This window comes from Heterodontus francisci, chromosome 2 (genome assembly GCF_036365525.1).
Source record: "Heterodontus francisci isolate sHetFra1 chromosome 2, sHetFra1.hap1, whole genome shotgun sequence".
Lineage (NCBI taxonomy): Eukaryota > Metazoa > Chordata > Chondrichthyes > Heterodontiformes > Heterodontidae > Heterodontus > Heterodontus francisci.
Window position 1 is genome coordinate 147,793,071 of NC_090372.1, and position 25,884 is coordinate 147,818,954.

Here is a 25,884-nt window from a genome sequence, read left to right on the forward strand (position 1 = left end):
TAATCAGGGACTCCCTCTGCTTCACTTTCAGAGTGGACATCCTGTGCTAACTCTTGTAATACTGGGTCAGCTCGCTGAGCCTCAGCTAGGGAAAATCCATTTAATTCATTCCCTGGGTCTCCTTACTTTCCTAGGAAAGTCTCAGACAGACAGACTTCATGGCCAACTGTCTGCAATGCCAATTCAGTCTCCTCTGGGTGAGCTGTTTGATCATGGCCTCACTCATTAAAATTCAGGGAAACTGCAGGGGTCCGGCTTCTGCCACTGCCCTGTCTCTCTGATCTCCTGCGGTCTCTCTTTACCCAATTGGAGGGAGGGGGGGGGGGCTACCACCTTCACCCCTGCCAGATCATTACCTAGGAGCAGATCAACCCCATCCACAGGCAAACTAGGGACAATCCCTACGGTCACCGGCCCCAAAACTAGGTAGCAATCCAGGTGCACCCGGTGTACAGGTACAGGCATACACGGCCCTCCAATACCATTCACCACCATTCTGGTGTTCACTGCACTCTCTGGGGGAGAGATCAGGCCTTTTTCCAGTAAAAGGGATCTAGTGGCCCGTGTCCCTGAGAATTACTATAGGCTTGCTTGTCCCACTCGAGGGGTATGAGGTTACTTTCCCTTCAAACACAAAACCCTGATAGCCTTCAGGAATCCAATTAACTTTTTCTGCACCTGTAGTAGTAAGCCTCCTGGGTCTCACTCTTCTTCTTTGGCCTCCTTGTCTCGAGAGACAATGGGTAAGCACCTGGAGGTGGTCAGTGGTGTGTGGAGCAGCGCCTGGAGTGGCTATAAAGGCCAATTCTAGAGTGACAGGCTCTTCCACAGGTGCTGCAGAAAAATTTGTTTGTCGGGGCTGTTACACAGTTGGCTCTCTCCTTGCGCCTCTGTCTTTTTTCCTGCCAACTGCTAAGTCTCTTCGACTCGCCACACTTTAGCCCCACCTTTATGGCTGCCTGCCAGCTCTGGCGAACGCTGGCAACTGACTCCCACGACTTGTGATCAATGTCACAGGACTTCATGTCGCGTTTGCAGACGTCTTTAAAGCAGAGACATGGACGGCCGGTGGGTCTGATACCAGTGGCGAGCTTGCTGTACAATGTGTCTTTGGGGATCCTGCCATCTTCCATGCGGCTCACATGGCCAAGCCATCTCAAGCGCCGCTGACTCAGTAGTGTGTACAAGCTGCAGATGTTGGCCGCCTCGAGGACTTCTGTGTTGGAGATACGGTCCTGCCACCTGATGCCAAGTATTCTCCGGAGGCAGCGAAGATGGAATGAATTGAGACGTCGCTCTTGGCTGACATACGTTGTCCAGGCCTCGCTGCCATAGAGCAGGGTACTGAGGACACAGGACTGAAACACTCGGACTTTTGTGTTACGTGTCAGTGCGCCATTTTTCCACACTCTCTTGGCCAGTTTGGACATAGCAGTAGAAGCCTTTCCCATGCGCTTGTTGATTTCTGCATCTAGAGACAGGTTACTGGTGATAGTTGAGCCTAGGTAGGTGAACACTTGAACCACTTCCAGAGCGTGCTCGCCAATATTGATGGATGGAGCATTTCTGACGTCCTGCCCCATGACGTTCGTTTTCTTGAGGCTGATGGTTAGGCCAAATTCATTGCAGGCAGCCGCAAACCTGTCGATGAGACTCTGCAGGCACTCTTCAGTGTGAGATGTTAAAGCAGCATCGTCAGCAAAGAGGAGTTCCCTGATGAGGACTTTCCGTACTTTGGACTTCGTTCTTAGACGGGCAAGGTTGAACAACCTGCCCTCTGATCTTGTGTGGAGGAAAATTCCTTCTTCAGAGGACTTGAACGCATGTGAAAGCAGCAGGGAGAAGAAAATCCCAAAAAGTGTGGGTGCGAGAACACAGCCCTGTTTCACGCCACTCAGGATAGGAAAGGGGTCTGATGAGGAGCCACCATGTTGAATTGTGCCTTTCATATTGTCATGGAATGAGGTGATGATACTTAGTAGCTTTGATGGACATCCAATCTTTTCTAGTAGTCTGAAGAGACCACGTCTGCTGACGAGGTCAAAGGCTTTGGTGAGATCAATGAAAGCAATGTAGAGGGGCATCTGTTGTTCACGGCATTTCTCCTGTATCTGACGAAGGGAGAACAGCATGTCGACGGTTGATCTCTCTGCACGAAAGCCACACGGTGCCTCAGGGTAGACGCGCTCGGCAAGCTTCTGGAGCCTGTTTAGAGCAACTCGAGCAAAGACTTTCCCCACTATGCTGAGCAGGGAGATTCCACGGTAGTTGTTGCAGTCACCGCGGTCACCTTTGTTTTTATAGAGGGTGATGATATTGGCATCGCACATATCCTGGGGTACTGCTCCCTCGTCCCAGCACAGGCATAGCAGTTCATGTAGTGCTGAGAGTATAGCAGGCTTGGCACTCTTGATTATTTCAGGGGTAATGCTGTCCTTCCCAGGGGCTTTTCCGCTGGCTAGAGAATCAATGGCATCACTGAGTTCCGATTTTGTTGGCTGTATGTCCAGCTCATCCATGACTGGTAGAGGCTGGGCTGCGTTGACAACATTCTCCCTGAAGTACAGTTCTAGGTAGTGCTCCACCCAGCGGTCCATTTGTTTGCGTTGGTCAGTGATTATGTTCCCTGATTTAGATTTGAAGGGGAAGAAGGAGCAGCGGGACTCTCGGGAAGCCTTGAGAAAAGGTGCTCCGAGCACCCAAAAAATCCATGAACGGCTCCTCGGCCGCAACTTCAAATCGTCCGTGGGAGATGGCTCGGAGAGCATCTGCAGCGCACTGTCGGCAATGCGGTATGCCTTTATTTGAACCACATCAAAAAACCCTTAGTGAATATAATCACCTTTGTAAGCCTGCCCAAAGATGCTTCACCTCCCGAAGGACGCGGATGAGCTTTCCAGGGGTCTCACTCTTACTGCAGTTAAAGCTACAGCTTGCTCTGTTGTGCTTCCCTCCAGGATTCCTTCTCCACTGAGCGGATGTGCCCTGATTAACCCTACAGGTTTTCCCTTTAGTTTCCAGTCGTCAGCTTTTAGATGGCCTACGATGTTGCAATGGAAGCACACAGGTCTCCGGGTCTCACTCCTGCGCACAGCACCTTCCTTTTTGGCTTGAGGTGGACCTCCAGTGTCTCCTGCTTTTCCTTACCATCCAGGACTGCTTGAGCTCCCATCACCTTCCCACCCTTTGTCCTTTTCAGATTTGAGAGAGTGACTAGGAAAGGTTCTCCCCTCGGAAACCGATTTATAAATTAAAGCAAACTCATCAGCCAGAAGGGCCACTTGCTGGGCTCTCTAAACCCACTGCTCCTCTACATGGGTGTTTATGGGGAGTGGGAGAGAATGTTTAAATTCCTCTAACAGAATTACTTCTCTGAGATTCTCATATATGAGCTATACTTTAAGAGCCCTCAGCCACTGGTCAAAAGCCAGCTGCTTACTTCTTTCAAACTCCAGATAAGTTTGATTCGCTTGCTTCTTGAGAGCTCTAAACTTTTGGCGATAGGCTTCGGGTACTAACTCATATGCCCCGAGGATAGCATTTTTGGTCAGTTCATAATTTGATGAACGCTCATCTGGCAACAGGGAATAAACCTCATGGGATTTTCCAGTTAGCTTGCTTTGTGTTAAAAGAGGCCAGGTCTCAGCTGGCCATTTTAGCTACCTTGCCAGTTTCTCAAAAGACACTAAAAATGCTTCTACATCTCCCACATTGAATTCTGGGATTAGTTGAGATCGTTTTAACAATAATGTACCCAGCCCTGAATTACGCTCCTCCATATTGGCCAAGCTTTCACTGGGGTTACTCTTTCGCCCCCTAGTTAACTCAAGCTGCTTCAGCTCTCTCTCTTCGCATTCCTTCCGGAAGGTTCTTTCTCTTTCTCTCTCCTCCCTCCCTTTGTCTTCATGTTCCTTCTGGAAGCTCTTTCTTTCACCCTCTCCTCCCTTTCTCTTTCTTTTTCCCTTTTCTCAAATTCAAGTTTCCTCTGTTCCAATTATATTTTTACTAACAATACCCTGTCAGAGTCTACTTATAACTCTGTTCCAGCTTCTTCAGATTCAAGGGAAAAATGGTTAGCCACTAGTCTTAAGAGTTCGGACTTTCTAGTCTTGGCATGGACAGTGATCTCTCGCTGCTCAGCAATTTTTCTCAGCTCCTCCATGGACAGTACTTTTAACTTATCCCAAGTTACTTCAATAAAAGCAAAATACTGCGGATGCTGGAAATCTGAAATAAAAACACGAAATGCTGGAAAAACTCAGCAGGTCTGGCAGCATCTGTGGAGACAGAAACAGAGTTAACGTTTCAGGTCAGTGACCCTTCTTCAGAACAGTTTTGAAGGGTCACTGACCTGAAACGTTAACTCTGTTTCTCTCTCCACAGATGCTGCCAGACCTGCTGAGTTTTTCCAGCATTTCGTGTTTTTATCCCAAGTTACTTCACCCTGACTTGGGGAGCTCCTAGCTTCAGTTGTAGACATATTAGTATTCAAGCACACACAACCACAAGAAAACCTGAAATCTTGCTCTTTTTTGATTGGGAACAATTTGGCTTCCCACTTCCAATTTCTCTTGTTTGTCTGGGGGTAAAATCCAGGATGGTAGCCCCCAAATTTCTGTTATGACCAGGTGAGAAAGGGATATAGGGTTCCCTCTCAGCCTTCACCTGGTCTTACCGTAACAGGGTTTAATTTTAAACACACCGTTTTTTAGCTCCCCTTTAGTGAATCTTTGTTCATTAACTTCCAGTTATAAGGCAAAGAAACTAGCCAAACAGGTCTAAAGAAAAATGGTTGAACTTTATTAAACTTAAACTCTAATTCGGTTAACGCCTAAGGATACACGATGTGCCCAGGCTAGTGTGCATACGCTAGACAGAAAAGAGCAGAAGAAATAAAGTGGAAAAGTTTGAGGCAATATCTGAAGATGGTTTTGGTTACTATTCTTCGACGTCGCTGTAAAGTCCTTGATTGTAGGTAGGTCTTGCTTTTCACTGGGGCCCAGTATTCTTCTTAAACCTTGTTCGATGTAGGAGACTTTTGTCTCTTGAAGTTCATGTGCCCTTAGTGGGTCCAGAGGCTTGTGAGAAAGAGATGGGAGCAGACAGGAGAGGTCTTCTCACTCCAGGAGCAAACAGTCTTTCTGAGTTCAAAAACTCTGTGGCGACTTCAAAAAACCCTGGACCAGCCAGTTAGTCATGTGACCAGCTGGTTTAACCAGTCCTGGCTTTTGTGAATTGTACCACATTAGCAGTCTCTGGAATGATCTTCCTTACACCTTCAATGTCTGGTGATCAAAATCCATTGTGGGTTGAATGTGTCAGAGAATGGTCCTTTTGTCTCCACAAGCACTGTCTGTTAGTATGCAAATATTTTTCAGTTAAGTGTCTGGCAGCCCTTGTAACAGGTCTTCTCTTCTTCCCAGCAAGTTTAATATCAATGTTCATGACAAAATTAATAGGCCTCATTCTTGGCAGTTCGGGGCCTGCATGACAGTAGATTTCAATCCTTCAGTATGTTGCATATGTTCCCCTTCATGCAACTTCCATTTCTGAAATTTTCAGTCATGTATGGTACTTGCATTTTGTGGGTCCACTGTTAGGATGATTCTGTACAGAAATCTTGACTTGTGTTAATTTCAACAAGGAAGTAATTTCCTGCATGCAATTGAACACTTGGAACCATTTCTAATGGGTCCATTTGGAATAATGAAATATGTGATAACACACTAACATAATGTGACACAAATAGATTTTAATCAATACTGACAAGGGTACAAATAAAGCATGACTAAATGGTGACCTTTGAGCATATCTGTGTTAACTCTGCAATAATTATATCCTCATCTTCAAACACACAGGTGAAATTGATGTTAAAACATCTAAATAATCATTGGTTCCTTTTGTAGCAAAATTGGATAATTCTCACTTTCTTGCACATCTGTTCATGTACATGCATAGTGCTCCAGTTACATTCCTTTAAGAAAGTCATTCTTGTACACTGGCTTGTAAAAACAAGAGAAAACTTGTAGCCTTGGGATTTAATTTGTCAGTTAAGCATGCAAACAAGCACACTAAGACAGGTTCATGAAATTTGTTAATTAGTTGAGTAACACTGCCCCACAGTGGCAAGAGCCAGACAATGTATCATAGTAACTAGAAATGAATGTGATGTCAACAGCACATGGAAACATACCACAAAATGCTTCAATGATCACAAGCAAATACTACCACAACAGCCAACTAAAAAAACAAGTTACTACAGTGATTGTTACCTGGGAGCTCAGTAATAGTCTTGACAGGTGTATAAGCCTTAGCATCATCTCCTGTAACTACCTGTCCTAGTAAATAAAAAAAGTTATTTTCATAGGCAGGCCTAATAGTTTTACACCACTCTTAATTCTGCCTTTTAAAAAAATTGCACTATTTGTTTCTTGCACAATAAATTCATAAGAAAGCAATTCTGAAGCTGCTTTTGTAACAATGCAGAATACGAATAAATCATCTTGAATTAATAAATAAATCTAAGTAATATATCATCCACCTATGAGGAAAACATAAAACATTTTAGTCTGACAAGCTGTTTGTTTTTATTCAGTTTTTCTCCCCATCGATGAGCCTCAATAGTGACTGTCACGATGCTCTCTCTCTCCACAAGGGCTTCACTGCTGAACCCAATCCAGACATCAAACTAGCCACACACAAGCATACTTTCCAGCAGGGATAACTGGATTGTGATGAGGCACCAGAACCTGATTTATTCTTTCTCCTAACCTAAAGGCAGTGAGCCCAAGTGTAGTGCCCCTCTATTTCTAACCCACGAGATCAGCTAACTCAAACTCAACCTTTCTAGCCTGCATAGCCCAATATCACATTGGGGGATATGCTTACCTGCTGAACCGCCAAGAAACCAGCCAGACAAGATGTCCCTTGGAGGGGTTACCATATGAAGATGAATCAAGGTTAACTGCGAATTAAACCTGCTTGACTTTCTGGCATACTTTGACTTAATACAGAAGAAAATTTGCATAAATGATTATAGAATTTCAGACTCGCAGAAACTGATAAAGCAAGATTGACTTTACAAAAAAAAGTTCTTCTCAAGTCACTGACTCTAAGTAGCCATTATTCATTTGTGAGCTTAGACATCAAGGGCAGGATTTTAAAGCCCCTCCCTCATCGGGAACGGCGGCGGGTGGGCAATGAAGATAGGTGGGGAGGAGGACCGCCACAGACCCCGATGGCGACAGGCCCTGTGCCAATCTCAGCGGCGGCTGCGAGGCCTCGTGGCGGCTGTTCCGCCACTCGGTGACAGGACCCCCATTTCAATGTGTAAACTAATATACATACCTGATTTAATGAGGGTCCCGTCACCTCCTTAATCGCCGCACCGATCTTCATTCGGGCGGCCGACAATGCCACGCCTTCAAATCAACATTCGGGGAAACATGACGTGACAACTGTGGGGGGAGGAGGATTTTTTCTCTGTGTAGGAGGGGGGGAAGCGAGGTGACAACACTGCGGATTGGTCGGGGGGGTACGTGGTGCGAAGGGGTAAAGGGCAAAGATGGCAAACTTTTGTGGGGGGGGGGGGGCGGGGGGGAAGGTCAAATTCTAAACATATGAATTCCAGGGGGGAAAAGGGCAGGAATGTTTTGAAATGCTATTATGGGGGTGGAAAAATGTTTGGAAAGGTAATGTCATTGTTTTTTTGCCAAACTTTCACTTACTGGGCCCTTTAAATTTTAAATATCCATTCAGGGCAGTAAGCCCTTTACAAATGGTGCCGGTGCCTGCGCATTTGCCCCAGACGTCATTGCCGGCGACGGCTCGCCCGCTCCCTCCACGACAGTGGGGGCAGGCGCCGCGGCCACGAAATCATGGCGGCTCTGTGACGTGGTGCTAGTGTGGGCGGGCCACATGTTGTTTTACGTCTGCCGCCTGTTTTGGCAGCAGACTCTTAGAATGCAACCCCAAGTATTAACAGGCTATTCTGTAAATGTCACAGTCAACTCAATTTCTGTACTTAAAAGATGTCCACACATATATCCCTCCAACAGGGGCTGCTGGATAGCAATCTGGAGTGGGAACGTTGGCTGATTTTCCTAACCCAATGGTTAACCTGCACAGTCCTTTTGCCACTTTAAATCAGCTAACTCAGATTGTCAACAGGTCTGGCAGCATCAGTGGAGAGAGAAACAGAGTTAACGTTTCAAATCTGTAACCTTTCACCAGCTCTGATGAAGGTTAAAAGACCTAAAATGGTGGGTTGGATTTTATAAGCTTGCGATATTCAGCGCGGAAGTGCATTTAAATGACCGGGGCGGATCGCACCTCCCCCGGGCCCCCAATGACGTGAAGGGGGAGGGCGGTCCGTCCCCGGCAATGGCGATAGGTGCCACTGCGCAGGCACCAACGCCATTTAGAAAGGGCTTTGAGCCCTACATTATAATTAAAATTTTTAAAGAGATATTGAATTAAAATTTATTTCAAAAAATTAAATGTTTCGAGTCCCTCTCACCCCACCCCCCAATAACAATATAATTAATTCCTTGCAGCTCCCCCCAAAATACTTAGCTGTGTACCTGACCTTACCCCTGCTCCACCAAAGTTCATAAACTTTTAACTTCACCCCTTTCCACCATCCCCTACACCAATCAGATTAGTTTGACCCCGCTTCCTCCGCTCCCCCACTGAAATACTTACCTGCTCCCCCCTCCCCACCAGTGTCCTGCATCAGATCTCTGAATGGGTATCTGAAGGCGCAAAAGTGCTGGCCACCAGCAACAATATTGCTGCGGAACAGACGGCGGGAACAGGTTTTAATTCATTTATTTTAATAAGTTAACATATTTAGATTTGGCTCCGGTTGCTAAGCGGCAGGGGACCGCCACAAGGCCTCACCACTGCCAGCAATATCGGGCCAGGCTTTCCTGGCATCGAGGCCCGTGGCAGGCCTCTCCCGGAAGCATTCTCCGGCACACCCCCCCACCACCCACCTGCCACAACTCCCGATGTTGGGAGAGCTGTAAAATCCAGACCATTAACTCTGTTTCTCACCCCAGTGATATATATCACTATTGTTCTAACGTTAACTCTCTTTCTCTTTCCACAGATGCTGCCAGACCTGCTGAGTGGTTCCAGCATTTCTTGTTTTTATTTTGTTCTTAATGCTGTCTGATTATCTATCTGCTGATGCCCAATTGTTATTGAATGTGAGATCTAAAAATTCTACTCACATGCTGCATTTGTCCTAGCTCTCATTTCAGAGCACACAATCCTCCAAGAAATTCAGACAAGTGGCCAGTGTGATTCTAAGATGCTTGCTTCCAGTAGAAGTTACCAAGAGGCTATTTGATATGTATGACTCAGTAGTGGGAATGCCACTCGTAAAATTTGACCGTCCTGGACATATACCAGCATGCTCACTTCCAAACTACCAGGAGAACCAGACAAAAAAGACTTTTTGAAGAATATAAAGATGAATTGTGGCCGGCTGAAACTGCAGTTTTTCTTCTTGTAGTGAAACTTGACCCAATGAACAAGAAAAAGTTAGATTAGATTAGAGATACAGCACTGAAACAGGCCCTTCGGCCCACCGAGTCTGTGCCGAACATCAACCACCCATTTATACTAATCCTACACTAATCCCATATTCCTACCAAACATCCCCACCTGTCCCTATATTTCCCTACCACCTACCTATCCTAGTGACAATTTATAATGGCCAATTTACCTATCAACCTGCAAGTCGTTTGGCTTGTGGGAGGAAACCGGAGCACCCGGAGAAAACCCACGCAGACACAGGGAGAACTTGCAAACTCCACACAGGCAGTACCCGGAATCGAACCCGGGTACTGCGAGGCTGCGGTGCTAACCACTGCGCCACTGTGCCGCCCTCAAGAATTATCTCAAAAGTTATTTGAGATTCTTGAATGGTAGTATCACTGTTTGAAAATAAAATCTGAATCCAGTTCAGATGTCTGACTGTAGTAAGGTTTTACAAAAAGAATTGAAACAGATTTTGTGTTGCTTTGATAGTGAGTTCCCAAACGTGGCTGCAATTTTGGGGAATTAGGGATCATAAATCTCCTAGCACTGGTTGCACTGCTGTTCTGAGAGAGACAATGAAATAGATGGCCAGTACTCAGTGGTACAAAATATGATAAATTCATTCCACTCGGTCTGTCTAGACATTTAGCTGATGTTACAAGGTTCTTATTTTTGTATTAAAAACTTAGAATTCTATGTGTTTTAAAAAACTGAGAAAGCATTTTTCAGTGAACATTGACACCTGTAAATAACTGAAATTTTTGCATGTTTTGAAAGGAAGCTGAACTTCTATACAAGGAAAGAGGGAATACAGCGGAAGTAAGTTTCAAGGGAGTAAGACCAGGATGGACGGCCTCTACTTTAATGCCAGGAGTATTGCAGGTAAAATGGATGAGTTAAGGGCAATGATTGACACATGGAATTGTGATATAGTAGCCATCACGGAGACATGGTTGAGGGAGGGGTAGGATTGGCAGCTCAATATCCTGGGATATAAAATCTTCAGGCGAGACAGAGGAGGGGGTAAAAGAGGAGGGGGCATTGCAATATTAGTTAAGGAGTCAGCTACTGCAGTAAGGAGAGATGATTTCTTGGAGGGGACATCAAATGAAGCTTTATGGGTAGAGTTTAGGAATAAAAAAGGGACAGCCACATTGCTAGGTGTTTATTATAGACCCCCAGATAGTCAGCGGGAAATTGAGGAGCAAATATGTGCACAATTTGCAGAGGTGTGTAAAAATAATAGGGTAATTATATTAGGTAATTTCAACTTTCCCAACATTAGTTGGGATAGTCATCGTGTTAAGGGCTTAGATGGAGTGGAGTTCTTAAAATGTATACAGGAGAACTTTTTAGCTCAATATGTAGAGGATCCAACAAGGGAGGGTGCAGTGCTGGACATAATTCTGGGGAATGAAGCCGGACAGGTGGCTGATGTGCTGGTGGGGGAGCATTTTGGTGAAAGCGACCACAACATGGTACAATTTAAGCTTGTTATGGAGAAAGAAATAGACAAGTTGCAAAAAACGGTTTTGGATTGGGGGAGAGAGAATTTTAGTAAAATAAGGCAGGATCTGGCCAAGGTAGACTGGAAAGAGTTACTTGTCGGGAAATCTACAGAAGAGCAGTGGGGGGCATTCAAAAAGGAAATGGGAAGGGTACAGGCCCAACATGTACCCTCTAGGGTAATCGGTAGGAGCAACAAGCCCAGAGAACCATAGATGAGAAGAAACATTCAGGGAACGATGAGAAGGGAAAGAGAGGCTTATAACAAATACAAGGAGAGCAAATCAACGGAAACATTAGTGGAGTACAGAAAGGGTAGGATGGAGCTTAAGAAAGCAATTAGGAGAGCAAAGAGGGGATATGAGAAAGCTCTGGCTGGTAAAAGTAGGGAAAATCCCAAGATATTCTATAAGTATATCAATGGGAAGAGGATAACCAGGGAAAGAGTAGGACTCATTAGGGACCAAGGGGGAAATTTGTGGGTGGAGCCAGAGGACATTGGTAGGGTGTTGAACGAATACTTCACATCTGTCTTCACCCAAGAGAAAGGGGATGTAGATATAGAACCTAGAGAGAGAGACTGTGAGATTCTTGAGCAAATTGTCATAGGGAGTGACAAGGTATTGGAGGTTTTGGAAGGCTTAAAAGTGGACAAATCTCCAGGTCCGGACAATTTGTGTCCCAGGATGCTGTGGGAGGCGAGGGTGGGGATTGCAGGGGCTCTGACCCAAATTTTTAATTCCTCTCTGGACACGGAGGAGGTGCCAGAGGACTGGAGAACAGCTAATGTGGTCCCACTATTTAAGAAAGGTTGCAGAGATAAGCCAGTGAACTACAGACCAGTGAGTCTCACGTCAGTGGTAGGGAAACTATTAGAGAAAATTCTGAAGGAGAGAATCTGTCACCACTTGGAGAGGCAAAATTTGATTAGGAATAGTCAGCATGGCTTTGTCAGAGGGAGGTCATGCATTTCAGCAAAGCCTTTGACAAGGTCCCACATGGGAGACTTATCAAGAAAGCAAATGCACATGGGATACAAGGTAACTTGATAAGGTGGATTCAAAATTGGCTTAGCTGTAGGAGACAGAGAGTGATGACAGACGGCTGTTTTAGTGACTGGAAGCCAGTGTCCAGTGGTGTACCACAGGAATCTGTGCTGGGTCCCCTATTGTTTGTCATTTATATAAACGACATATGTGGGGGGTAGGATCAGTAAGTTCGCGGATGACACAAAGATTGGCCGAGTGGTTAACAGTGAGGTGGAGTGTCTTAGGTTACAGGAAGATATAGACGGGATGGTCAAAGGCGGAGAAAAGCGGCAGATGGAATTTAACGCTGAAAAGTGTGAGGTGATACACTTTGGAAGGAGCAATGTAACACGGAAGTATTCAATGAATGGCCTGACACTGGGAAGTTCCGAGGAATAAAGGGACCTTGGCGTGTTTGTGCATAGATCTCTGAAGGCAGGTTAATAGGGTGGTGAAAAAGGCATATGGAACATTTGCCTTTATCAATCGAGGAATAGATTACAAAAGCAGGGAGGTCATGTTGGAGTTGTACAGAACTTTGCTAAGGCCACAGCTGGAGTACTGTGTGCAATTCTGGTCGCCACATTATAGGAGGGATTGCATTGGAGGGGGTGCAGAGATGATTCACCAGGATGTTGCCTGGGATGGAACATTTAAGCTATGAAGAGAGGTTGGATAGGCTTGGGTTGTTTTCGCTGGAGCAGAGAAGACTGAGGGGTGACCTGATCGAGGTGTACAAGATTATGAGGGGCATGGACAGGGTGGATAGGGAGCAGCTGTTCCCCTTAGTTGAAGGGTCAGTTACGAGGAGTCACAAGTTTAAGGTGAGGGGCGGGAGGTTTAAGGAGGATTTGAGGAAGAACTTTTTTACCCAGAGGGTGGTGACAGTCTGGAATGCCCTGCCTGGGAGGGTGGTAGAGGCAGGTTGCCTCACATCCTTTAAAAAGTACCTGGATGAGCACTTGGCACGTCATAACATTCAAGGCTATGGGTCAAGTGCTGGCAAATGGGATTAGGTTGACAGGTCAGGTGTTCTAATGCATCGGTGCAGACTCGATGGGCCGAAGGGCCTCTTCTGCACTGTATTCTTCTGCGATTCTGTGAAAGGAAAGCAGGCAATTTCAAGGAAACCAACAAGGGGTTTGACCTCCTCACAGCAACATTTTGAATGACAAGGGAGACTCTAGGCTGAATTTTACCAGCCCCTCGGTTGTGGCGCGGGGGCCGGTAAAATGTTGCGGGTTAGGGTTCTAATTAATGATAAAGTTCAGTTCTCACACAGAAGTGTACTATCTAGAAAATATCAAAACAAACAGATTCAGCATTTTAAATCATTAAAACGTTAATAGTTCACTTATTTCTGGAACAACTTGGTTTAGGTAGTGTAGTGATTATGTTACTAAGATTATGGGCTGGATTTTATCAAGCCTTCGACAGTGGGCTCTGTGGCAGAGGGTGGGGGGCCGAAAGATGCGGCCCGCAGCAGTCTGCCACAGAGGCTGATGCCGGGAGGACCCAGCCCAATCCTCCAGGCTGCGGCGAGGCTCCGCGGCAGCCCCCCTGCCTCTGGGCAACGGGACCTGGATTTCAATATTTAAATTTAATGAAAACATGCATAAATTTAAATGAACTTAACTTCAATATTCCACCGTGATCTTTGGCAAGGCGGCCGGCCCTCCCGCTCCTTCAATTCCTCGTCTGGGAAGAGCCAGCGTGACACTACTGGGATGGGGGGAGGAGTTAAGATTTTCAGTGTGGGTGGGGGGGCAACGGGGTCAAATAAATATAATGGGTGTAGGGGATGGTGGGAAGAGGTAAACTTCAAACTTTGTGCAGTCGGTGGTGGGGAGGACAGATTTAGAAAGTATGTGTTGGGGGGTGGGGGGCAGGAGGGCAAATAATTAATGTAATTGTTATTGGAGCTGGGAAAGGGGGTAAGAAATTTATTTAATAAATTTTGGGGGGATGTATCTTTAAAAATTCAAATTGACTGGCAGGGCTGGCTGCACTTCAAAAATGGTATGGGCCACCATTTTATGAGCTCGCCGCCAAGATCAGCAGCGGGCTCTTAAAATCCAGCCCTATGAGTCTGAACTGATAATCGAGAGAATGGGAATTCATATCCCACCAGTTTGGTATTTGAATTCTGCAAATTTTAAAAACATGGTTGGATTGTTCGAAAAACCCAACTAGTTTATTGATGTCTTTGAGGGAAGGCAACCTGCAGTCCCACATCAACATGATTGATTCTTAACTGTCCTCTAAAATGGCCTAGCAAGCTACTCAGTTGCATCAAGCCATTAACAGAACTTTCTCAATACAACAAAAGATGGGCAATAAATGCCAGCCTAACCAGTGATGTCCACATCCTGAGAATTAATTTTAAAAAATCACTCAGGAACTGCCAAAGTTTTAATGAACAAGCAATGTATAGAATATATGTACAATTTTTCCTTCCATTGTTACTTCCTGATTCTGAAGAGTAAAAAGGAAGCTTCTTGTCTGTTTGGGTAGAGATACGAAATAGCAAAGGTAAGAAGTTACTTGTGGGAGTAGTTAATAGGCCCCTGAAGGTAGCTACACTGCAGGGCAGAGTGTACAGGAAGAAATAATGGGGGCTTGTAAGAAAGGTACAGCAATAATCATGGGTAATTTTAATCTACATATCGATTGGACAATCAGATTGGCAAAGGTAGGCAAAGAGGAGTTTATAGAGTGTATTTGGGACAATTTCTTAGAGCAGCACATTCTTGAGCAACCAGAGCAGGTTATTCTAGACCTGGTAAGGTGTAATAAGACTGGATTTATGAATGACCTCATGGTTAAGTTGCCTTTAGGTAATAGTGATCATAACATAATTGAATTTCACTTTCAAACTGAGGGTGTGCAATGTGGATCCAAGACTAGTGTTTTAAACTTAAATAAAGGCAATTACAAGGGTAAGAATGCACAGCTAGATAAAGTGAACTGGGAAATTAGGTTAAAGGGGAGGACAATAGAGATACAGTGGCAGATATTTAAAGAGATATTTCATAACACTCAGCAAAGATACATTCCAGTGAGAAAGAAAGACTCTATGAGAAGGACGCCCCATCCGTGGCTAACTACAGAAGTAAAGGATAGTAGCAAATTGAAAGAAAAAGCGTACAATTCTGCGAAGATTAGTGGTAGGTCAAAAGATTGAACAGAATTTAAAAACCAGCAAAGATTGATGAAAAAAAACAAGGCAGAAGTTAGAGTATGAATAAAAGCTAGCTGGAAATATAAAAATGGATAGTAAGGGTTCTGACAAATATTTAAAAAGGAAAAGAGTAACTAAAGTGAGCATTGGTCCTCCAGAGGGGGTGTGTGGGAGATTAATAATGGGAAATAAGGAAATGGCAGAAGCGAACAGATATTTTGTGTTGGTCTATACTGCAGAAGACACAAATAACATCCCAGAAATACTTGTAGAAACATAGAAAATAGGAGCAGGAGTAGGCCATTTGGCCCTTCGAGCCCGCTCCACCATTCATTATGATCATGGCTGATCATAATTCTAGTAGATTTGTCAAGCATGATCATCCAACTCAGTAACCTGTTCCCACTTTCCCCCCATATCCTTTGATCCCTTTTGCCCTAAGAGCTATATCTAACTCCTTCTTAAAAACATACAATGTTTTGGCCTCAACTGCTTTCTGTGGTAGCAAATTCCACAGGCTCACCACTCTCCGGGTGAAGAAATTTCTGCTCATCTCAGTCCTGAAAGGTTTACCCCGTATCCTTAGACTATGACCCCAGTTCTGGACTCTCCCACCCCCATCGGGAACATCCTTCCTGCATCTACCCTGTCAAGTCATGTTATAATTTTATCGGTTTCTATGAGATCCCCCCTCACTCTTCTGAACTCCAGCGAATATAATCCTAACCGACTCAAGCTCTCCTCATACGTCAGTCCCGCCATCCCAGGAATCAGTCTGGTAAACCTTCGCTGCACTCCCTCTATAGCAAGAACATCCTTCCTTCAGATAAGGAGACCACGACTGCACACAATATTCCAGGTGTGGCCTCACCAAGGCCCTGTATAATTGCAGCAAGACATCCCTGTTCCTGTACTTGAATCCTCTTGCTATGAAGGCCAACATACCATTTGCCTTTTTTACTGCCTGTTGCACCTGCATGCTTACCTTCAGTGACTTGTGTACGAGAACACCCAGGTCTCGTTGCATATTCCCCTCTCTCAGTTTATAGCTGTTCAGATAATAATCTGCCATCCTGTTTTTGCTACCAAAGTGGATAACCTCAGATTTATCCACATTATACTGCATCTGCCATGCGTTTGCCCACTCACTCAACTTGTCTAAATCACCCTGGAGCGTCTCTGCATCCTCCTCACAGCTCACACTCCCACCCAGTTTTGTGTCATCTGCAAATTTGGAGATATTACATTTAGTTCCCTCATCTAAATCATTAATATATATTTTGAATAGCTGGGGTCCTAACACCAATCCCTGCAGTACCCCACTAGTCACTGCCTGCCTGTCGGAAAAAGACCCGTTTATTCCTACTCTTTGTTTCCTATCTGCCAACCAATTTTCTATCCATCGCAATTCTTCTTCTTCTGCTTTGGCCTCCTTGTCTCGAGAGACAATGGGTAAGTGCCTAGAGGTGATCAGTGGTTTGTGGCGCAGTGCTTGGAGTGGCTATAAAGGCCAACTCTAGAGTGACAGACTGCGGTACCCCACTAGTCACTGCCTGCCATTCGGAAAAAGACCCGTTTATTCCTACTCTTTGTTTCCTGTCTGCCAACCAATTTTCTATCCATCGCAATACACTACCTCCAATCCCATGCGCTTTAATTTTACACGATAATCTCTTATGTGGGACTTTGTTGAAAGCCTTCTGAAAGTCCAAATAAACCATATCCACTGGCTCCCTTCATCAACTCTACTAGTTACATCCTCGAAAAATTCTAGTAGATTTGTCAAGCATGATTTCCCTTTCGTAAATCCATGCTGACTCTGTCCGATTCTACCACTGTTCTCCAAGTGCTCTGCTGTAAAATCTTTGATAACGGACTCTAGAATATTCCCCACTACTGACGTCAGGCTGACTGGTCTATAATTCCCTGTTTTCTCTCTACCTCCCTTTTTAAATAGTGGGATTACATTAGCTACCCTCCAATCTGGAGAAACTGTTCCACAGTCTATAGAATTTTGGAAGATGACCACCAATGCATCCACTATTTCCAGGGCCACTTCCTTAAGTACTCTGGGATGCAAACCATCAGGCCCTGGGGATTTATCGGTCTTCAATCCCATCAATTTCCCCAACACCATTTCTCTAATACTGATTTTCTTCAGTTCCTCCCTCTCACTAAACCCTGTGTTCCCCAACATTTCTGGTGTGATATTTGTGTCCTCGTTTGTGAAGACAGAACCAAAGTATGCATTTAGTTGGTCAGCCATTTCTTTGTTCCCCATAATAAATTCCCCTGTTTCCGACTGTAAGGGACCTACATTTGTCTTCACCAATCTTTTTCTCTTCACATACCTATAGAAACTTTTTCAGTCAGTTTTTAATGTTCCCTGCAAGCTTATTCTCACACTCTATTTCCCCCTTCTTAATCAATCCCTTGGTCCTCCGTTGCTGAATTCTAAACTGCTCCCAATCCTCAGGTCTATTGTTTTTTCTGGCAAATTTGTATGCCTCTTCCTTGGATCTAATGCTCTCTCTAATTTCCCTTGTAAGCCATTGTTTGGCTACCTTTCCCGTTTTACTTTTGCGCCAGACAGGATTAAACAATTGTTGCAGTTTCATCCATGTGCTCTTTGAATGTTTGCCATTGCCTATCCATGGTCATCCCTTTAAGTAACATTTCCCAATCCATCATAGCCAAGTCGCGCCTCATACCTTCGTAGTTTCCTTTAATAAGATTCAGGACCCTAGTCTCAGAATCAACTACATCACTCTCCATCTTAATAAAGAATTCTATCATATTATGGTTGCTCATCCCCAAGGGGTCTTGTACAACTAGATTGTCAATTATTACTCTCTCATTACACAATACTCTGTCTAGGATGACCTGTTCTCTAGTTGGTTCCTCAACATATTGGTCCAGAAAACCATCCCGTATACACTCCAAGAATTCCTCTTCTACGGTATTGTGAATAATTTGATTTGCCCAATCTATATGCAGATTAACGTCACCCATAATTACAGATGTTCCTTTATCGCATGCATCTCTAATTTCCTGTTTAATGTCATTCCCAACATTACCACTACAGCTTGGGGGTCTATATACAACCCCCACTAACTTTTTTCCCCTTAGTGTTTCTCAGCTCTACCCATACAGATTCCACATCGTCAGAGCTAATATCCTTCCTCACTATTGCGTTAATTTCCTCTTTAACCAGCAATGCAACTCTACCGCCTTTTACTTTTTGTCTGTCCTTCCCAAATACTGAATACCTCTGGATGTTCTTTTCCCATCCCTGGTCACCCTGCAGCCATGTCTCCATAATCCCAACGATATCATACCTGTTCACATCTATTTGCGCGATTAATTCAGCCACTCTATTGCGCATGTTCCGTGCGTTAAGGCACAAAGCCTTAAGGCTTGTCTTTTTAACATTACTTGTCCCCTTCCCACTATTTTTCACTGTGGCCCTGTTTGATTCTGGCCCTTGATTTCTCTGCCTATCACTTTTCTTATTCCCCTTACTGTCTTTTGTGTTTGTCTTTTATCCCCCCACCTCTGACTCCTTGCAAATGTTCCCACCCCCCTGCCATTTTAGTTTAAACCCTCCCCAACCACTCTAACAAATAGCATCCCTCGGACAGCAGTCCCGGTCCTGCCCAGGTGTAACCCGTCCAGTTTGTACTGGTCCCACCTCCCCCAGAACCAGTCCCAATGTCCCAGAAATCTAAAACCACGAGGTGAAAAGGAAGGAGGAACCTAAAGCCATTATGATCACCAGGGAAAGGGTACTGAGAAAACTATTGGAATGGAAGGCTGACAAGTTCCCAGGACCTGATGGCCTGCATCCTAGGGTCTTCAAAGAAGTAACTGTTGAGATATTAGATGCATTGGCTGTAATTTTCCAAAATTTCCTAGATTCTGGAAATGTCCCATCAGATTGGAAACTAGTGAATGTGACTTCTCTTTTCAAGAAAGGAGGGAGACAGAAAGCAGGAAAGTACAGGCCAGTTAGCCTAACATCTGTCATAGGGAAAATGCTAGAATCTGTTACCAAGGAGATTTTAGCAGGACTCTTAGAAACTCTCAATGCGATCAGACAGAGTCAGCATGGTTTTGTGAAAGGGAAATCATGTTTGACTAATTTAGAGTTCTTTGAGGAAAAACAAGCAAGGTGGATAAAGGGGAACCTGTAGATGTGGTGTACTTGAATTTCCAAAAGGTATTTGATAAGGTGCCACATCAAAGGTTACTACACAAAATAACAGCTGAAGGTGTAAGGGGTAACATATTAGCATGGATAGAGGATTGGTGAGCTAACAAAGAGTAGGGATAAATGGGGCATTTTCAAGTTGGCAAGCTGTGACTAGCGGAGTACCACAGGGATCAATGCTGGGACCTCAACTATTTATAATCTATATCAATGATTTGGATGAAGTGACCGAATGTATGGTTGCTATATTTGCTGATGTTACAAAGATAGGTAGGAGAGTAATTTGTGAAGAGGACATAAAAGAGTCTGCAAAGCGATATAGATAGGTTAAGTAAGTGGGCAAAAATTTGGCAAATGGAGTATAGAGTGGGAAAATGTGAACTTGTCCTCTTTGGCAGAAGAATAGAAAAGCAGTATATTATTTAAATGGAGAGAGATTGCAGAATTCTGTGGTACAGAGGGATCTGGGTTTCCTGGTACATGATTCAGAAAAAGCTTTTGCAGGTACAGCAAATGATTAGGAAGGCAAATGGAATGTTGTCATTTATTACAAGGGCAATGGAATATAAAAGTAGGGAAGTTTTTCTTCGAGAGCCCACCCACTGTCCTTAATTGGATGCCGAGTCCACCGTCTGGCCGTTGATTGGTCGCTCTGGGGAAAATCATACTGAGCGACTGTTTCCTACACCGTGCGGGCTTCTGACCCCCATTTGAGCCTGACGGCAAGGTTCCGAAGGCTGCAGGGAAAATCCTGCCCCAACTTTAGGTACAATCATTTGATACTTCCAGATTAAAAAAGATCAAGAAGTCACAGAAGAAATCTAAAAGGAAAAGAGGAATAAAGGATTTTCTAAAGAAAGTACAAAATGGATATAATAAAACCCAGAATCCAACAGCAGAGAAACAAACAAGATCAGGCTGAGCTTTGAGAAAGTCTAGAGAAACTTGGATTTTTCAGCTTTCAGCAGAGGTCTTTGAGAGGGCATCTTATGGGACGCATTTAAGGGTGCATTTACTGGCAGTGTGAATCTGGAGATATGGCTAACATAACTTCAGATTGTGAATTCCTGAAGGGTGATCTCATACTGCTTTGAACTGACACCAAACGGAATGTAAAATGTGACTTCAATGCCATGTCAAATCTGACTTACAATGTGCTCAGTTGAACCATCCGGACACTGTGTAAAACCCACTTAACCTCAATTTAAACATCGTCATGCAGACCCCCCACCTGCGAAGACAGCGGCAAATTAATTTTGTCATATGAACATTGATTTGAAAACTGTTGCTGAAGTGAAGAAAGGACTTGCTTAAAAAACAATCACCCGGCCCTTGGCTGGAAAGACATTTGCATATTAACAGTTAGTGCTTGTGTTATCCAATTTAACCCACAATGGACTTTAAACACCAGACATTGAAGGTGAGGGAGCTCAAATTTCAGGATGACTTGCTGGGATGGCCGAATCCACAAACAGACGTGGTCAGACCAGCTGGTCACATGACTAGCCTGCTTGGCAACCTGTTTTTTCTGAATTGTACAAAGAGTTTGAACTGAGAGACTGCAGTATGCTCCTGGAATAAAGAAGACTCTCCTGCCTGGCTCTACCGCTCTTTCTCACGGAACTTCAAATCCACTGAAGATACATGAACCCCAAGAGAGAAAGGTCCCCTACAGCAAACAAGGTTAAAGAAGAATATTGGGCCCCAACAAAGAGCAAGATCTACTTACAATCAAGGACTCTACAGTGAGCTCGAAGACCTGTAACAAAAACCCTCTTCAGAGATTGCCTCAAACTTTTCCACTTTATTTTTTTCTGCTCTTTTCTGTCTCTATCAGCATGTGTATATCGCTTATGCATGCTAGCGTGGGCGCGTAGTGTATTTGTAGGCGTTAAGCAAATTAGCGTTTTAGTTTAAGTTTAATAAATGTCAACCTTTTTTCTTTAAACCCAAGAAAACCTGTTTGTGCTGGTTTCTTTGCCTTATAATTGGAAAGCGGTGAACAAGGATTCACCAAGAAGGAGCTAAAGACACAGTGTGTTTAAAATTAAACCCTGTTACGGTAAGACCAGGTGAAGGCTGAGAGGGAATCCGAGATCCCTTTCTCACCTGGTCGTAACAACGTTGAGAGAGTAGGGATTCTCCATATTTCAATTCCTAAACAGTGAAATGTTTTAATTGTTGGGAGAATGGTGTGCGCAAAACACTGTTACAGCTCTGGTCAATGCAAACATGATTCTGCCTGACTGGGACCCAAATTACATCTACTGTTCTCAGGCACTGCAGTGTAAATGCTCCCTACAGGAATCTTACCGCCTTAGTTTTTAAGTGAGGGATACAACCATTTCCAGGTCCTGGCCTCGATGGTGTCTGAGATTCACCCACCTGCGCGGTCTTAGTGGAGGCAGCCAATTAATTGGCTGCCTTTGCGAACCCTGTCCAATCAAGGATGGTGGGTGGGCTGCAGAGCTAGAACAGCCATTGGGAGCACCTGAGGCTCTGGGCAGCTGACAGCCCCACCGGGAGAGGTCGCACTGCTTATCTATGAGGAAGATCGTGAGGACTCGGAGGAAAGAACTCGTCGGGTCTTCTGCACAATATACACAATTCAGAAATTCCCTGCCCTCCTGCCTTCGTGCAGCTGATAAATTTCCACCTTTTCAATAGCAAAACAGCACAGTAAAGATAAAATGTGACAACTGGACAAGGAGTTCAGGGAATGAGAAGAGACTGCAGGTTCTTTCTGGTTGGGTGAGCTAGCTTGCGAAAAATGGCTTTCCACATCTGCATCTTGTGATTTTCCAACTTTAGGATCTCTATATTTTAGCGCATCTGTCAGGCAAACCCCCCACCTGCCAAGACTGAGGCACACATGATTTTGCCACATGAACGTTAAAAGTTAAAGTTACAAGCCCCTGACTGGAAAGACATTTGCATAGTAACCGACAGTGTTGGAACAATGGGGACCCAGTTGTTGCATCCCCAATACACAGAAGAAATGGCCAGACCAGTTTTAGTCACATGACTAACTGGCTGTTGCAGAGGTTGGAACTGAGTGTGTTTTAAACTGGAGAAAACAGGATTTGAACTCAGAAAGCCATGTGCTTTTGGAACTGAAGCAGAACCTCCTCTCCTGTCTGCCTGCCACAATCTCTTTCCTACGGAACTGAATCTTGTGAAAACACGTGAAACTCCTGGAGAGAAAAGTTTCCTACGTGAACAAGGTTTTAAGAAAAACATTGGGCCCTGAAGAACAGCAGGACTACTTAAAAAAGGACTACAGTGAGCTCGAAGCACAGTAAACAAAAAACTCGTCTGATATTATCTCAAACTCCTCTCTACTATGTTTACCTCTTCTCTTTTCTGTCCCTATCTGCATGTGTATATTGCGTGTGCATGCTAGCATGGGCGCATCGTACATCCGTAGGCATCAACCTTATTAGAGTTTAAGTCTAAGTTTTAATAAATTTCACTTCTCTCCTTTAAACCTGAGAAAACCTGGTGTGTTTGCCTTATAATTGGCAAGCTATGAACAAGGATTTACAAAAGGGGGAGCTCAAACACAGTATGTTTAAAAATAAAACCCTGTTACAATAAGACCAGGTAAAGAGAGCAAAAGACCCCTAGACACATTTCTCACCTGGTTGTAACAGCATCTTTCATGAATCAAAACTAACTCTGGTGTGCTAAAAACTCAAACAAATGCAACAGTTGTATTACTACCTAGGGCACTACAGTATAACACATAATTTATAATTTCATAAGTTTTACCTTTGCTGAGCTGTACAGGCATGCTTTCAGATTTCATCATTCGCTGTTGCTGATGTTGTTGGGTGTGTTCTACCATAGTTTTGTGGGAAGATGGGTGGGGTTCAGGATTGCTGTTGTAGTTTGTTCCAACATTTTGAAAACCGCTGGTACCACCGACTAAGATAACTGGATTTATCAGCTTCCGTCCGAGGTTCATTAGGCTACTAGACACCTTATTGATATTGAGGGGTGCAACTTTTGCCCCAGCACTGAAAAGTGATCAAATATTTAAGAATTTATATTCTATATACTTTAATGGCAGCAACATTCAATTTGAAAATTACATGTTTGTAAATGAAAGCTATCAACTAAAAATGTTCAGAACATGCAAAGAAAAAACTATTCTTTGAACTAGAGCACTTCCCTGCAACATGGTAAAACTTTAAGATGATCACACAAAGAATTAATCAGGAGATTGGGAACAATTTCTTTTTACAGGGTTGGTTAAAATGTGGAATTTTGACACAAATCATTGCTCAAATGGAGCCCATACATTCTCTTAAAAGGGAATAAGATGGCAGCTTAAGAAAGGTATATTAAAATTGGAAAAGGGTGAGTAAAGATTTATTAGGTGGGAAATATAGTAACATTTAAGTGAGATAAAGAGAATGAATAAAGATCGGGAAAAGAATGACAGGACAAGGTACAAATGGTGAACATGTTCCAGTCAATTTTTTTCCCACTATTTTAATGCAAAATTTAATCCATTTAAAATAAATCAGTTAACATATCTTAAGATAGCTGAGATCAATTTGATAGAAATGTATCAAACATTTCTACAATAATATTAACACCCAGCAAGAATAATATTGGGGCGTGAACCCTGATGCACTCTGGTATTAAACTTGAAAGGCTCGGGAAGATTTCTGTCTATATGGACCCGGCTGCTTGTGTCTCTTGTGTTAATGGCATAATCTTGGTAGGGATGCCTAGAGATTGTAACAGGAACTCTCTATTCAGAGAGCCAAACGCTTTTTTCACATCGATGTCGGCAACATTGGCTCATTGTATTTGCGTTATTTGGCTGCCACCTACCGTAGTGTAAAATACCCGTTCAATGGTGGACCTATTTTCTGTGATGCCAACCTGTTATTTATGGTGTTTTCTCTCAAGAGGATTCTTGATGCAAGCAAGTATCATCCTAACAAATAGTTTAGCTACTGCTGACAGCAGGTTAATACTCCTCAAGTTGCTGTAGACTAATTCAGATATCTTGCCTTTGTAAAAATATATGAGGATGTCTTGGTGCCACTTGAACAGTTTCATCAGCCTACACTCATGCAACTAGCTGGTGTAGGCAATTTGTAGTGCTTTCATCAATAGTTTCAGGTGTGCTGGAGTGCTGCCACATATGTCGAATGCTTTTCAATTCTTCAATTTGGCTAATGCTTCTTTAATCGCCTCTAGCATGGAGGGCTCGCTAGCTATCATCAAGCCCATTCTCTCATTTTAGGCTCTAGCTATGAACCCCTGAGCTGGAACTGTTTGTGTGGATGTAAGCAGCTCATGGCTGCATTCCCACTATTGCTCTAGTTGGTTATTATAACTGGTAAACAGGTCTCCATTGGTGGCTGGTATGGGGTCACTTGAAGGTTGGGCATCTTCTTTCCACAGACTCTTGACTGTTTAATTTGCATTTTGGTGGTGTTGTGCTTCTCTTTCTGTCTCTTTTGATAGTCATATCAAGTAGGCCTTCTTTTCTCTCTCGATGGCTGTCTTCTTCTGTTATCTTAGCTCCCCAACTTGTGGAACCTGGTTGAGTTTTACCTTCCTACAGTGCTCAACCACGTCAAGCATCTTATTAGTGATAAGATCATTAGATTATAAAAGATAGGAGCAGCAGATGGCCATTCAGCCCCTCGAACCCGTTCCACCATTCAATAAGATCATGGCTGATTTTTTGCGGCCTCAACTGCACTTGCCCCTTGACCCCACATAACCCTCGGCTTCCTTGTAGATCAAAAATCTGTCTAACTCAGCCTTGAATATATTCAATGAACCAGACTTCACTGCTCTCTGGGTAAGAGAATTCCAAAGATTAACGACCCCCTGAGAGAAGAAATTCTTCCTCATCTCGGTCTTAAATGGGAGACCACTTATTTTGAAACTGTGCTGCCTAGTTCTAGATTTCCCCATGAGGGGAAATATCCTCTCAGCTTCTACAAGAAACCAAAAACACATGAAATAGGAGCAGAAGTAGAGCCTATGGCCCATCGAGCCTGCTCCGCCATGCAATACGATCATGGTTGATCTTGGGCTTCAATTCCACTTTCCTGCCCGCTCCCCACATCCCTCGATTCCCTGCGAGACCAAAAATCAATCTATCCCAGCTTTAAATGTATTCAGTGATGGAGCATCCACAACCCTCTGGGGTATAGAATTCCAAAGATTCACAACCCTTTGAGTGAAGTAATTTCTCCTCGTCTCAGTCCTGAATGATTGGCCCCTTATCCTGAGACCATATCCCTGTGTTCTAGATTCCTTGAAAAGATTCCTCTAAAGACAGAGGCGCAAGGGGAGAGCCAACTGTGCAACAGCCCCAACAAACAAATTTCTCTGCAGTACCTGTGGAAGAGCCTGTTACTCCAGAATTGGCCTTT

The 25,884-nt window shown here is 44.0% G+C and overlaps 1 protein-coding gene across 9 annotated transcripts in view; it reads right to left on the reverse strand.

Annotated features, from left to right (window-relative positions):
- The window catches only part of tbc1d5 (TBC1 domain family, member 5), a 771,220-nt gene that overhangs the window by 121,226 nt on the left and 624,110 nt on the right, over positions 1–25,884 (reverse strand). For 8 of the 9 annotated variants that reach the window (XM_068011845.1, XM_068011822.1, XM_068011841.1 and 5 more), the window contains 2 exons: positions 23,246–23,493; positions 6,273–6,338 (listed from right to left, as the gene is read on the reverse strand). In XM_068011845.1, coding sequence (XP_067867946.1) covers positions 6,273–6,338; positions 23,246–23,493 — 314 coding nt within the window. The remainder of the gene's footprint in view (positions 1–6,272; positions 6,339–23,245; positions 23,494–25,884) is intronic. The other variant, XM_068011853.1, reaches the window with a different exon arrangement.